The sequence below is a fragment of the Gavia stellata genome, chromosome 3 (assembly GCF_030936135.1).
Source record: "Gavia stellata isolate bGavSte3 chromosome 3, bGavSte3.hap2, whole genome shotgun sequence".
NCBI classification, from domain to species: Eukaryota; Metazoa; Chordata; class Aves; order Gaviiformes; family Gaviidae; genus Gavia; species Gavia stellata.
The window spans coordinates 35,036,312-35,052,005 of NC_082596.1; the positions used below are offsets into that span (position 1 = coordinate 35,036,312).

The window sequence follows — 15,694 nt, forward strand, 5'->3', positions numbered from 1 at the left end:
TCAGAATAGGTATTTGTACTTAAGATTAGTGTGAAATTGAAAACAGTCTAGCGCTTCATTTATGCTTGCATGGCTAATGCTACTGTAAATCACCAAAAAGTTATATATATTTTTATTTTACTTTAAGGCATGATTTATTACATGGAATTATTGGGATGCCTTCTTTTATATACATTGGAAATAAAACCAGGCCTCCCTATGGTATAGTTTTAAGGTTACTGTTAGTGGCATATATAAAGCACCATACAATAATATATTCAGATGAAGAAAACAAAGAACGTTTATGAGCTTTGAATTAACTGTATAGGAGTAACTGCTAAGAAAATATAGCAATATTTAACACAGGATTCAAAACACTGTTATATATCATTATAGATTTTCAAATGAATTTTTCTCCCATGTTTACTTTTACAGATTTTTTCATTAAGATATATATGTAATTTAAACTTTTTGGTGGAAAGCAGTATACATCTTCTGTACAGTAAAGTTACAGCTTTATACAAATTTTAGGAATTGTAAGAAATGGCCTTTATTATTCTCTTCCAAGTGCTCTGGCTTCACTTGGTTGGTTTACATTTTACTTGCTAGGCTCAAACAACAGCAAATACTCTGAACGCCTTGCTTCCTGGAGGATTCTGTAGACTGAAACATAAAAACATTCCTGATGTTATTTATAAGACTGCAACACTCCAGTGACAACTTTTTTGAATTGTTCAATACGATTCTAGGATCCTGTGACTCTTCCTGTGACTACTCATAACTTTAACTATCTAAGAAATTTTTTTTAAAGCTGCTACAAATAAAAATTACATAAATATCAGACTAATTTTTCTTCCAAGCAGCTTATTAGGAACAAATCATAACATAAAAAAATTCAAGTAATCCTTAGCAATGACGGATTCTCTCATTCCGATGACTGAAGCTCTATTGAAGCAAAATACTACAAAAAGTTTTTAGGAAAAAGAGAAAGCATGCATCTTATGCTCACTATTCTAATAACTATATTCAGATAGAACTTGCAGACCTAGGAGATCACTTGTTTGTTAGTTGCTTATATGCTGAAGAATATATTTCTAAAGATAATTAGTATTTTAGAAAAACAAAGGAAATTCCTTCTGAATGAATAAATATCTGGCTTCAAAAGAAATTAAATAGAAGTACCCAAATGCAATGAAGTTTAGTTAGAATAAATATTTTTGTCTTATAAACTGAACTAGCATGTCATATTTAATGGTCCCATTGTTTTCTTTTACAAACCCTGCCTGAGACACATCTGGGGAGGAAAGGGAAATGAAGGTGAAAGTAAGGAAGGGCACAGTGACCTTCCAAACTTTACCAAGACGGTAAAGTAAAAATTATGACTAAATTTGCAACACTCTTCCTGGCTACATCTCTACTCAATGAGGAGATATAGATGGAGAACAAAAGTGTCAGTAAGGAAGCAGTCTTTCTGAGGGAACTGGATGGTCATGTGGAAAGGCCAAAGAATACGTAAGTTCAGTCATCCACTAAGCAAAGGAAATCTGTATTTTACAAGTTTCCAGGTTTCTTGAAAGGTTTGAAGGAAAGAGGCAAGACATCCCCTCACCCCCAATTAAAAATAAGAAAAAAACCTCTATCTTTTCCTACTTCCAAGTCCTCTGCAGAAAATTTTGGAGGTTTTTTCCCCACACAAATTTCTTGGAAAGCCTATCATTTTAGAGGTAACAATCACTCTAAGCTTTACAGGATTAAGAGAGTGGTGCAAGATTTTTTTTAAAGGTAATTTCTCTTTCTTCCTTTACAACCTGGAGAACTCTTTCTGGGATTAAATTTAATCTGCAACATGCAGCCATGCATTATCAACATAGAATGCATGAATACACTGAATACAACTAAATGAACTTTCACAGAATCTCCATGTCTTTCAGAAAAACACTGTTAAAAACAGTCAATCTGTTAAAAAAATTTTAAAAATATGTTTTAATGATTGTGAATTTTAATCTTTGTGAATATTATTTATGATCCATGTAAATCAGTAATGAACTTGTATCAGCTACTAGTACCCATCTATTGCAGATCCTCTAACTTGGACAGAATAAATTACTAATGTCAATTTTAAAAAATCCCAAAGAAAGCAAAGGCAATTTTCTTATCAAATACTGTGTTAGTTGCAACAGAGCCAGCAAAGTAAACAAGAGGGTTATTTTATTTCCTAAGCAGCTTTTTAGAGCAATGATTTATGAGCTTAGAGGAGGCAGGCGGCTCTGGCACCACAGCTTCTCCGAAGTCACCACAGCTGTTACACAAGCTCTGTAAATCACCAATATTGGCCTATTTGTTTGGTTTCCAGCACTGCCCCAGGTACAAACAGACACAATGCAAGACTTTGTAAATCTTATTGAGGTGAAGGGTAAAGTGTAATCTTTGAAACTGGGCTCTGTACCTTTCTGAATATATCCCATTTTGAAAGGAAGCAGTGTACACCTTTCTTTTGTCTACTGGCATAACATCAACATAACCGCCCTGGTTGCGGACTACACCAGCATGTACTGCTGTCCGGCAGATACTGGATATCTATGAAAGAATGAGGAGAAGGTTAGTTTTCATTCATCCTTTTATTTCAAAATTGTTTAGAAGAAAACTAATAAAGACATTTAAAGCAAGTTCTAGGAAACACAAAATAATTATTGCATGACTAATTTTATTAATCTTACAGTATTTAAATCCGTTTCATAGGAATTAGGCCAATTTATAGGAGTACAGACACTGCCTCTTCAAAGATCTTCTGCAGCATGACCCCAAAATCATTTATTTCAGGCTATTTCAGTTTAAGGATCAGGAAAATGTTTGAATTCTTGAGCCTTTCAAAATGAAAGGCTCTATCAGCCTTCACTTCAACAGCAGAAAGGTAGTAAAACTCAAACCTTAGTCCCATTAATTATTGTAGATCAGGAGATTCAGTTTAATCTCCAGCCAGAGCCAAACAGGGGAACTGTAAAACAGCAAAGGCGCACTGCAGTCATATGTTTCTAGGAGGATATCCTACCCCAAAGCTGAGGGATAGACTGCAATAATTCCATCTCTAGGTGCAAAACCTCAAACAGCAGCGAAATGATCCATATTCAAAGGGAACACCACGTTTCCTACCCAGGCATGGGCAAATATTAACAGCTAATTAGATTAAAGGTATAATCTGAGCATCAAACAGAAGATAGAGGTCTAAAATCATCCCTTAGCTATGACAGCTGATTAGTGGAAGACTAATGGCTTTAGCTCCTTACCTCTGAGTGAGGAAATAGAATCAAGAGGTAAAGACTTCAAAATTCCTTCAGAAGAAGAATTTTTAAATCAGGGTGTAATTCCACAAACTTTACACAGGCAAAATTCTCTGTGAAGTTAACAGCAGTTTCATCTGAGTGAAACCTACATACTCTGGCCACTAATTCCTCTCATGAAGCTATGTAGCATAAATAATATCTACAGAAGGATTGCTCAGTGACAATCTTGTAACGTTCATTTAAATAATTGATTTAAACTTGCAGTCCTCTACTACTCTTTCAGCATTTTAAGAATTAATCACCAGAAGAATGAAACTTCTTAGATACTGCAGAACGTAGGTCCCAATCTTCAATACACAGCACAAAAAAGTATAGCTCCAGCTACAGTGAATCTCCTCTTGAAGCTAAGTTTTGTGGAAAAAGTCTTCACTGCAATAGGTCTCTCCTCAACCAACCTTTAAAACTTAGCCAATATAAATATCAATAGCTGGTCACACAAACCACTATTATAAAAAGAATTGCATTTCTTCCAGTTATAATTGGAATAATTTATACCTGTTACTGTAGCTATTTTGTAATCTCAATGCTATATAAAATCAGGAATTTAAAACAGCAATGATTTTTCCTACTCTTATTCCAAGCACAGAACTTGCCAGTGTCACTGTTATATAGTTTGTCTTTTAATGTTACAATATTTCTAGGAGCAAAGATTTGAAACTGTTTATGCAAAGAATCTTTTGCAAAGACACTTTAGAGTTTTTCTCTTCACGTCGCTGGCTGCAGTTTTTGAGAATGCCAGAAGGGATGCCATTTATGCTCCTCTGTAATTTTTTTACCTCCTCACAGGGCTACAACACTTTTGTTATATCCTGAACACCAGTAGTTGCCTTATTTTTAGGATTATAGCGTCCTTTATGTACTCATACTATGGGAGTAACTTAAGATCAGATTGATCATGTGCAGTTTCAAATATACAGGGGGAAAAATGGCCTCTGCAATACAGGATTACAGTCTAAAGAAACAAAAGATGAGATCTACAAGCAATTAAGTACAGTGAAGAACTAGAACACTATTAATTACTAGTACTATAATATAGTAGCAACTTTGTTTTCAGTTCACAGTGGACACGTAAATAAAGCTAGAGGTACAATTAGGGAAAAGAAAGATCAAAGTTTGTCACCTCTGTAATAGTAACCAAAAGGCTACATTTTGTGTATGTGATTAGATTAGGTAGATACCTTCATAACTACATTTGAGGGTAGCTAAGATCCTGGCTGTTCCAATGTTATTTGGAAGTTTCTAGTCAAGTAAAAAAGAAAGGAAAAGTCAAGGGTTTGACAGAAGAGGCTGACTACTTGTTGGAAACTTTCCAGTAAAGGTCATTATTAGGGTTGGTACCACAATCGGTTACTGGATCAATGAAGTACAGCTAGGCTAATGCACAACATTTTAAAGCTAAAGGCAAGATGCTTATATGGGATATGTGAAAAAGGAGAGGTCAGAAGAAGGTGGTTGATGAGGCCAACTCAGAGGCTATTTTCAGATGAAGAATAAACTGCTATTCTGATGCTGCTTTCCAGATGAGACTGGAGAAGAAATGTGCATACTTTTTGAATATATGAACAATTAAATGAGTATAAATTCATAATTATGAACTAGCTCATAAGAATACAGATGATAAATGCATATAGTTTTACCAATATATACAGAATATAATTTTTTTGAGAAAGTGTTATCTGCTTTGAGCTTTCAAGAATCACTGGCTCAGCAATCTTCATCTAAATGAAATCAGATTCCAGTACTGATGCCATAATATTTCCTATACTTAACAATATTATGTCATCCTGATCATACTTCCTTGAACTGTTAAGGTGAACTTCCCGTTAATTTAAGTAGAACAGAATTTTCACACTTAGGTCTGTCACAAATTTTAGCATATTATTGGTATTTTACATTAGCAGCCTTATGCCACTTTCTGGAAGTCTTCAGAGATTTGAGTTGGTTTCTTTAATTTTGATGAACTCACTCCAAGGGATATATAAGGCAGTATTTTTAAGTTAACATAAACATTTCATACAGCATTATATGACCCCGCTTTATTGCTGTGCTGTGAACCCTCTGAAATCCCTTAGTATTTAACAGGTCATAGAATCTGAATACCAAGCTGCTTATTTATTTTCCTTCTTCAGCTACTCAGCAAAATACCAAATATCTACCACAGCATAGCAGTACTCTGCAAAGGCATTTTAACCACAAGCATCTCTCCCTCATCATCACAGGACTACAGAACTATTTAATAGCTTTTTTACATCATATTGTTTATATTTCACCACAGCAGAGAATTATGAATACTTTTGCACAAGTATTAGGGAAATATTTCCATATATGGTTACTAAAACAAAAATTTATATGGCCAAAGACCTCAGATGATATGAAATTATACAACCCCATGAAATTCTTTTATCTAAAGACCTTTGTTGATCTCTAGCCCTCAAAAGGAGGCTCAATTTTTTTGTAGAATTGCTCAATCAACACCTATAATATAGAGTCCCTACTGGTAAGAGATTGTCTTTGGGGGAAATGTTGCCTACTGTGAAAACAGTAGGATAAATATAAATCTTACTCTCTTTGGAAATTCTTATAAAGCAACTAGAATGGGGTTAAGAACTTCTACCATATACACACCTAAGGTGTGTCCATTAAAATGAAATTTTACAAAAAAACATGCAAGGGAAAGAATTTTCAACTGAACTATTGTAGCCTCTCCTTCTATCTACAAAAATGTTTGTTATTTTGGTACCTTGATAATCCAGGGACTAACAGCAACAAAGGACAATCTCTGTACAGGCAGGTGCTGCAAGATCATCTCCCACAGAGTTCAGACAATCACATCGGGCCTGACATGACTCAGTTCTTGGGAAGGTTTTTATTTTATTTCACAAATGAGGTCATATTGAAAAGTGCTTTAAAAATACAAATATTGTTAAAATGCTTGTCAACATGACAGGATTCTGAAATTCCAGAAATAAGACTCAAAAAGTTTTAGAAAAAATGGATTAATCAAAGTTGAAAGGTGGAACCAATTCTTCAGCACAAGATAGGAGGAAACTTTCTTTTTTTCCTGGTCTCCCAACAAGACAAAGCATTGCCATGTGGAAACTCTTCCAGTTTCCAGTGGGACCAGCAGAGACACCAAGCACAAAGCAATGTGTCTGGGCCGTATGCAGAACGAGTAATTTGTACTTCTGTCTGCTGAGAATGACATATACTACAGTTGTTATTCATACCATAGTAGCTCTGTTCAGAAAAGAAACTAATTGTACCATAAACTCAGAATAAGAGGTACTTTTGTTTCAACGAGCTTGCAACCTACCTCAAGGCAAGTGAAACAAAGGGAGATCAACAAAAAAAATAGAAAGTATAGAGCACAGGGGGATGGGTATTACGTGAAAACTCCACACACATGTGAGTTTATAGATGCTGGCTGTATAAACCATATAAAACATGGCTGTGATTTATCTGCCACAGACAAAGAGACAATAACTAGCAGACTGGAAGAATGGAGGATGAAATAATGGGGGGGTTGTTTCAGTCGAGTTAGGGACAGTCATTTCAATGTCAAAGGAAAAAAAGAATGGGAGGAAAAAAAGAGTAAAAATTCTGTGGGGCACTACTGATAAACCAGAGAACAACCCTTCTCAGGAACAGGGAGGAAAAGAAGTTGCCATAAAATACGAAATGAGTTAAAGAATGAATGTCTGATCAGACCAAAGCCAGAAAAGGAAAAGTTTAACTAGATTCTCATGAATACTACAAAAATGGTCTTGTAAACATGTCTTTTTGCATTAGTGACATCTATTAATGTTATTTGCTTTTTGTCTTTATATCTCTGAAAAATGTTCCTCGTTTACTGAATGCAAGTGGCCTAAGCACTAGCACAAATAAATAGTCACGTGCATATATGCATACATCTACATACATATGTATGCATTTTTTAAACAAAAGAATATGCAGGAACATCACAAAAAATCATCTGTTTTGTGGAATCAACCAAGTAGATCACGGACTGCAATTTCAAATACATTTACTATGACAAGTAGGTAAATGAATTCTTTATATCTATGAACAAATCTGTTGGTGAGTACATGAAAAAGTGCAAAAGAGGACACACTTATTAAATAGATTATTCTCTATAAATACTTCACCTGAAACTAGTTCAGTAATAAATTATAATGCACAAAATACCCAATCATATTATTTAGTGAGAATTTCAATAAAAAGTATCTTAGCTTTAAAATAATTTAAATGTTAGCAACAAAGGAACGTTGTAAAAATTCGCATAATGCTGACACCATGGATGGGAACATCTATACAAATATAGGTAAGACACATCTGTCTATATCTGAGCCAGGTGCCCTAGGACCATTCTGTAGGAAATGGAGAGGAATAGACATCTCTATTAGGCAATTCATCTCATACTGAGGTAGACGTTCCAAAAAGGTCAAATGAATTCTGTTGTGCAGATGCCTATTTATCTCCTTTACCACTATACTGTATGTACTACAAACTACTATGAACATAACCTACAATAGCACCTGTGTAGGTATTGACCCTGACAGCATCTGAAGTTGATAAGAAGACTCCCATCCCTGGTTTCTTACCTGTATTTATGTCCATTTTTTCCTAAAAGCAGTATGGCTGCACACATTTCTATACAATGGAGATGAATAATGAGATAGTACATCTAAAATAATTTTAAAGCATAACTCTATAGTATTAACTAAAGTCATCTGGGACTTTTCCAACCAAACCAAATACATATTCTGAGATGTTCTCCTGTGTAAGTTAAACAGAAATGGATCTTCTTTATCCTGCAACAGTCTTTTCTAACTCACTTGGAAACTTTATCTGTAACCTTTGATTGCAATCACAGGACTGAAAGAAAGTAGTCTTCCACAAAACGGACTTTCACTGAATCTATTTTAACTGCCCCTCTTATACACACTAAGGACCCACTTCAGAACTAAACATGATGTAGAAAAGACAGAAAAAGAAAGTTGAGTAGGAAACAGAATGACAAAAAAACCAAACAATATTAGTCTGTTAAAATAATAGGACAATTTGAGATACTTTACACAAATGTATCAAAATCCTCATGCAGATATTTAGCTATCTACATAGATAGGAAATACCCAAAATAATGAGACTGCGGGCATTTATTTTCAGAAAAATTTTTTTGGCTAGTTTAATCTGACAGAATTTATGGTTGCATCAGGGTCTAAAGAGCAAGGGTTTAAATGAGTATACACTGCCAATACTGAACAAATCAGTGAGAATTTTGATTAAAAATTTAAAATATGGGTCCAGAGACTACTGAAGTCTACACTGAGTTTTCAAATAAGTTTCTGTATCTTCAGCAGCTGAGTACTACTAACTTAAATGGGAGCCTCTGAAAAAGAACTATTGAAAAGACTGTGTAAAAAATCAGCATATGGAGAAAAACTGGATATCTGTGTTATATCTTATTATCTTTACATTATAGCTTTTCATAGGATTTTATATTTCATTACATAATGCAATGTAAATCACTATACTTACATCAGAATAAATTTGTGTTCCAATTACACGAGCATAGTGTGGATTTGCCTGCATACAGTTGCGAGGACAATACACCCTGAAATATCAAAAATAAACCACACACACTTAGGAAGAATGATATCAGAATATTACTGTATCATATTCAACATTGGCATTATTGAGTATAAATCAATTCAACGATGCATACATATGGGTCCGTACTGATACTAAAAGGCTGTCAGTTTTTGAGGCTTTAACAATATGGGCGAAAGCATTGCTGATGTAAGTTGTGGTTCATAATAAAGTGCTTGAAAACATACTTCAACAGGTCTGGTCTTCTTCCCTTTGGATAAGCAGATAGTGTTCTTGTCCAACAGATGTGAGGCCAGTAGAAAAGCCAGTGAGAAGAGAAACTGTTGACTCATACTATTATCTGTTTCTACAGCATCCTATACAAACTGTACAGTTGAATACCTTCACAGGAGAGGCATATCTGAATGAGAACCTGCTATGATGCTGATGACCTGATGATGCAAGCCAATTTAGCAACTTCTAATGAGGGTGAGCACTTGGCATCTGTGGCTAAAATGAAAAACTCTGGAAGATAATGGGGTTCCTAGCTGATTCTAGGAGATCAGAAAGCCACTGAAACAAAGACTGTCTTTATTCAACTGCATTTTGTTAACCTTTGAGAAAAACTCTCTTTGTGATTCGTGCCTGATATAGCTCCAAAATACACAGGAAAACTATGTGGGAAGCTAACAGCAGTATAGAAGGTGTCAAGCATCTTGTTTGGTAATTGCAATATGCTAAAAGGAAGAAGTGCCAGTCAGCCCCAGGTATACTCTGAGCTGTTTCATTTTAGAAATGGGTCATGCTCTAATGGCTTTGGAGCCACCCTACACCGGACAGCCCTGGGCAACCGTTCTTCTCCAGGATGCTATCCATGCTCTAATAGATATTTGGCATGTCACACCACTTGGGCATGCTACAGTCTTACCAGATGGGTAATTAAAACAGGCTGATGCAGCTAGGAAAGATTTTTGTCTGAAGGAAGTAAGATGTCAAAGAGGCCTTTTGAAGACCTGCTGATTTATGATTAGGGGATGAGAGGGAAAAATTAGATTGTGAAATCAATGCCATAGCTGATTACTGCTTGTAACTCCTGAAACTACATTTTCAGAATTAAGTTAAGAGCATGCACAGAATCTTGAATGAATCACTGCTGTTGTGAAGTTCCTTAAGTTGACGCATCAGAATTAATCAATCATTTTTAATCTTATTTTTAAATTTTCTTAAATACAGGGCCTATTTTTCTCTTAATGAAGCTAGGTTTAGTTTTTAATAGTGAAGAAAAAAAAGAAAAAGATGGAAGTATGAGATAGTAGCCATCCATTCCTGCATTCCACTCCTTCGCTTACTTCTCCACATCTTCCAGATAGAAAGCCAGGAGTCCTAGCCAAACACCAAACAAGTCCACGGACCCAAGTGCTACATGAAGGGATGTTTTCCTAGCAGTTCTGGCTTTGTACTTGCTTCCTGTATTGGCTGTAGGATTGCTATGAAAGTAATCCTGTGGATATCTCCAGTTTAGCTTGTGGTAAAACATGCTACAGTGTATTTACCTTTGACTCATCTATGGTTTTAAGAACTGTTACCGATCTCCTTCCTCAAAATATTGCAGCACAGGCTCCTTTCGAAGAGTTAAAATGTAGGCTTCAGAGAAATGGCACATATATTTAAAGCTGTTAACTGACCTGCAGACCACACCTTACCTTAAGAATACATATTTCAATTTTTTTGCAAACATATTTGCTCACTTTGTCCTCTAAAACTCCCAAACAATTTGATAACTTCTATGATAAATATCTGTATCATATCCTTTTATTGTATCTGTTTTACAGGCAAATAAACTGAAATAAAGTGTATTTTGCCCAAGGTGCATAGACTTAATAGCGGACAATGAAAAAGAAAAATGCATTTTACTTCGAACTCTTTGGTCTAACCAACAACGATTTCACTAAGACTTGCCAAGGGACCAAAGAAAGATCTTTATGGGCAAAAGAAAGTGAGATTCTTTTAATGAAAAAGCCTGTAGATCATCTTTACCTACCTTAGACCTAATGCTAAAATACCCATAAAACATTTCTGGCTTCACTTTCACAGATACTGTTGTCACCTTTATCAATGACAACTATCGATAATTAGCAACTGACAGAAATTACAGCAGCACTTTGAATTAATAAGACTCAAAGAATTTTACCTTGGGCAGTGTGAGGCTGGTTTTTGAAATGGGCACAATTGTTCCACTGTTGTTTCACACGTGATAGCTTGAACTGAAGAAAGTAAACCAGAAACAAATAAATGTCTGTTATTTAGAAAAAATATAACTCAAAGTACTACTGAGTTTATAAGAAATAAATGCTAACCTGTTACTTTAGAGACAGTGAAGGAGTTAGCAGACTGATATTTTCTGAAAAAGAAATAATAGAAATAGTCAGTGAATAACATCTCTCAATGATTTCTTCTAGCTAGGAGAATTATTAGAGAATCTAGAAAAAAAACCTCAAGACATTGTCCCCAATCAATTTTTACTCCCTGCACCCCCTCTCCCCAGTTGTGAATCTATTTATTGCAATGACACATTTACTTTGTACTCACAGTCAAACTGTTTGAAAACCAGGAATGCATGTTAAACTCTTTCAGTAATTTAATTTGCTAAGAGAATAAATGTGCTAGGAACAAATTATGCAATCTCTTTGTCCCTCAAAATGTAGCAACGAAAATCTGTGGTTGAGAATTGCTCAGAAGCATCCATCTACCAGAAGAGATCATTCGCTTCCCCCAAAGCTTAATTCCTACAAACAGCTCCAACACTGAAAAGTGTTTCTCCTGGCAGCCTTTATGAAAAACGTCATTAAATTTTACTTCTTGATCATGTGTCTATGTTAAATTACCAGCAGTATCACTAGAAACACAGTATAACATGTAACAGTCTGTTTTTCTCAGTAATTATATGGCACTCAGATATATCTGTTTCCTGTTGCTATATAAAGTCAGGTATATATATTGTTGTTACATTACAATTGATAAACCCTTCTATTTTACTCCTCTATCTCCTATTTTACTCCTCTTTTAACTCATTGGTTATGCTTCTGATTCTATTATCTTTTATCTGTAATAAAGAAGCTGATGATGCTTTTGGCACCCATAAAGTTATTTATTATTTAAAAAAAACCAAACTAGGATATTATTCCCTATTCACTGTTGGAGCAAATTATTCCTGTGTGCTCCATAGCACTGCAATTTGTATTCAGAAACTGTTTGCTTACATTGGTTTATTTAGTTGTATGGCCCACCAATTTCACATTTGCTCATTTATTGGATTCCAATTTGCTTTCACGGAGTTAGCTCATACTTCTCTTGCCCTAGCATTGTCAAACACTGATGTGGGAATAGTTCACTGTATTCTATTCTTGATTAGCTTGCTCAGTTATTGTTAAAAATGGTATTCTATACTACGAAAATGCAACAGTTGAAAAAACATCTTTATTAGCAATCCTGATTATAAATCAAAGGAGCTGAAGATTAGGAAATTTGCTGTATTTTGCACTGACATTCCCTTTTCTGCCCTTCTGTTTTCCAGTATGCACTAGAGGTGAGATCCACTTCATTTCATCTATTCATTGAATAGATAGGTAGTTTATGCAAGGCTCCATCTAGAGACACTGGTAAGAGTCAGGTAGCCGCAAGGTATCCCCAGCCTTATTGATGGGCCTTTTGAAGGTTGAAACTTTAGTAAATCATCTTTATTTATCCCAAAGACTTCGATTTATAGACTGACTTATAAAGCTGATGCCTGATCACAGTATTTTGTAAATTCATTCTAAAAGGTAATGTCCTAAATACTATAGGGCATTAATGAAGAAGTATGTCATCTCTGCGCACACATAGTGGCCAGAGTTTCCTGAAATATACTTGTAGATAGAAGATATAAATTGGGTCCTTTAACAGTCTTTTCTCTATAAGGCATCTAATTTTTTTCATATCCTTTAAATGACAAAACCAAAACTGCCATTACTGTTCAGCAATGATACGATTATTCATGCCCACAGCAAACAAAACCAAGTGTTAATACCTCACTCTGAGTTCTGATTCTCAGAGGATAGGTGCTAAACACACTCTGTAGACTGGACTCTTGTACAGTTTTGTCTCAGATGCCATAGAAACACAGAGATTTCAAGTGATGGGAAATTAATTCCTTCTAGTTTGAAGATTTTCTGCAGTTTAACTACTCCTAAGTAAGAAAGCTGGCTCCTAATATGTTAGTGTTGATATAAGCAAGATTTACTTCTCTCAAAACATTTAAAAAAAAGAGTTATTTGTCTGTATCTTTACTTTTAGGGGGGGTAACTTAGACTACAGTCATATCATCGGATGACCCAAAGAAACAGATTGATATCAATGCCTTAAGTGCTACCCAGGCAGCCCAAATTATGGGCCACTGAATTTAGTCTACCTGGTCAGTGTGTCTCTCTATCCTGGATTAGGTAAATCTATTGAAAAGAGAAATTATGAAAGGTGTCATAGCATGTGGCATTTATTTGCACAGCACAGAATAAGAGCACAGCCTCTAATAATTACCTGTCTCCTTACCCTTGGGTTCACACCTGAGCCAGATATATCACTCAGCAAAATTTTGGGTTTTTTCAGTTTGATATTACTCATACGTTAACTGTTACACACATACTACTATTACACATATACTAACTATAGACAGAAATAAGGACAGCAATGTACATCTCTGCACAATACATTAAGATATAGTGAAGTGTAATTTGCAAATACTAATAATATCTTAAATTCAAACATACTAGTATTGTTGTTGTCCTGTCATTGGATAATTGCATATGGAAACAGCCAAGCATTCTCTACTTCTATGCACTGTTTTTCTAGTTTTTCTTTTAGCATGTCAACAAGTACTTGGACCTGTTTGTACACACCAGTCTTAGGGCAAGCACCTGAACACCTTCAAATGACATTTCCACAATATGTAATATTATTCCGTCACTGGCCAATGCAGAAATTGTGCAAAATGTTGGTGCAAAATATCATATGTAAATTGTGGAATTGTGATGAAAATATGAAACACATAGGAAGAGGTGTATTTTCTACTTGGTTCATATTGTTCATGTGCACAGTACAAGAGGGTCACTTCCAAACACAAACTTGAAAGATTATTGCCTTGTTAGCTGTCACAGATTACTGTGTCCATGGGTCAACCCTGGAAATATTACCAACTTTGTCCAAAACACGTAAAACAATCTAGTTCAGTGCCAGTATGTACTTGTTTTCTGCAATAAATATATACACTGACAAATGAATTAACTGAATACTCCAAATACTGAGATTATTTAACTACAAATACTAATTTACTGCCCAAGTGATTTTGTAAATTATTTCACCTTCTTTTGCATCATTATTGCATCACTTTTCTGTGCACCATTAGACACTGGCTAAAGTTTCAGAATGGATACAATACCTGTATATCCACATGCATTTTTATAGCATTTTCATATTCTTTATGATAAAAAGTATGAACAAAATGCCATTACTGTGATATACTTTGTATGAAATAAAAAGAAACAGGTGAAAAACTTTCCATACATTTTAATTTTAAGAAAACTTACCCAATTGACTGAACACCATTTCTGTAAGACTTGATAAAGTAATTTTTCCTTCCTTGTCTAGTGACATCAACCCAGCCACCTTCATTGTCTAGGATGCCATAATGTATGGCAGCTTTACAAATACTGGACTGCTGAAAAAAAGAGCAGGAAAAGCAGTTCCATTTCAGACAAAGCCACTATTTCACAATGTAATTTATTTGTGAAAAAATCAGGTTTTAATAACAATGTGTCATTAAAAACTTGGTAGATAGTCTATTAAATTTGATGTGGTCTATGTAGGTATTATTTCAAATGAAGAAAACACCACTTTGCCTTACTCAGAGACAAACTATACTCACTTACAGCATATTTCTACACAGTAGCTGTTACTTCCTATACTGTTTTTCAGTTCTACAGAGTAAATTATATATTTTCAGCTAGCATTAGGCTTACACAAGTAGGCCTGCCTTACTGAAACAATTTATATGCGTATACCCACAAGTTGCTGTATTTCTTAAGTCATACCTTCACACATTTTGAGAGCAAAATAAACTCCCCATGATCCAGGAGGAAGCAGTTAATGACCTGCTATGCCACCTGGACACTCACAAGTCTATGGGGCCTGATGGCATCCACCCAAGGGTGCTGAGGGAGCTGGCGGAGGAGCTTGACAAGCCGCTCTCCATCATTTATCAACAGTCATGGTTAAAAGCGGAGGTCCTGGACGACTGGAGGCTTGCCAACGTGACGCCCATCTACAAGAAGGGCTGGAAGGAGGATCCGGGGAACTACAGGCCTGTCAGCCTGACCTTGGTGCTGGGGAAGATTATGGAGAGGTTCATCCTGAGGGCGCTCACGGGACATGTGCAGGACAACCAAGGGATCAGGGCCAGCGAGCACGGGTTCATGAAGGGCAGGTCCTGCTTGACCAACCTGATCTCCTTCTATGACCAGGTGACCCGCCTAGTGGATGAGGGAAAGGCTGTCCATGTTGTCTACCTGGACTTTGGTAAAGCCTTCGACACTGTCCCCCACAGTATTCTCCTGGAGAAGATGGCGACTCGTGGCTTAGACATGTGCACTCTTCGCTGGGTTAAAAACTGGCTGGATGGCCGAGGCCAGAGAGTCGTGGTGAATGGGGTGAAATCCAGCTGGCGGCCGGTCACAAGCGGAGTCCCCCAGGGCTCT

The 15,694-nt window shown here is 35.8% G+C and overlaps 1 protein-coding gene across 1 annotated transcript in view; it reads right to left on the reverse strand.

Moving 5' to 3' along the window:
• Positions 1-561: 561 nt before the first annotated feature.
• CRISPLD1 (cysteine rich secretory protein LCCL domain containing 1) overlaps positions 562-15,694 on the reverse strand; it is a 48,727-nt gene continuing 33,594 nt past the window's right edge. Inside the window, exons 10-15 of the mRNA XM_059836228.1 lie at positions 14,528-14,658; positions 11,267-11,310; positions 11,101-11,173; positions 8,859-8,934; positions 2,426-2,556; positions 562-642 (exon numbers count right to left, since the gene is read on the reverse strand). Coding sequence (XP_059692211.1) covers positions 591-642; positions 2,426-2,556; positions 8,859-8,934; positions 11,101-11,173; positions 11,267-11,310; positions 14,528-14,658 — 507 coding nt within the window. The 3' untranslated portion in view covers positions 562-590. The remainder of the gene's footprint in view (positions 643-2,425; positions 2,557-8,858; positions 8,935-11,100; positions 11,174-11,266; positions 11,311-14,527; positions 14,659-15,694) is intronic.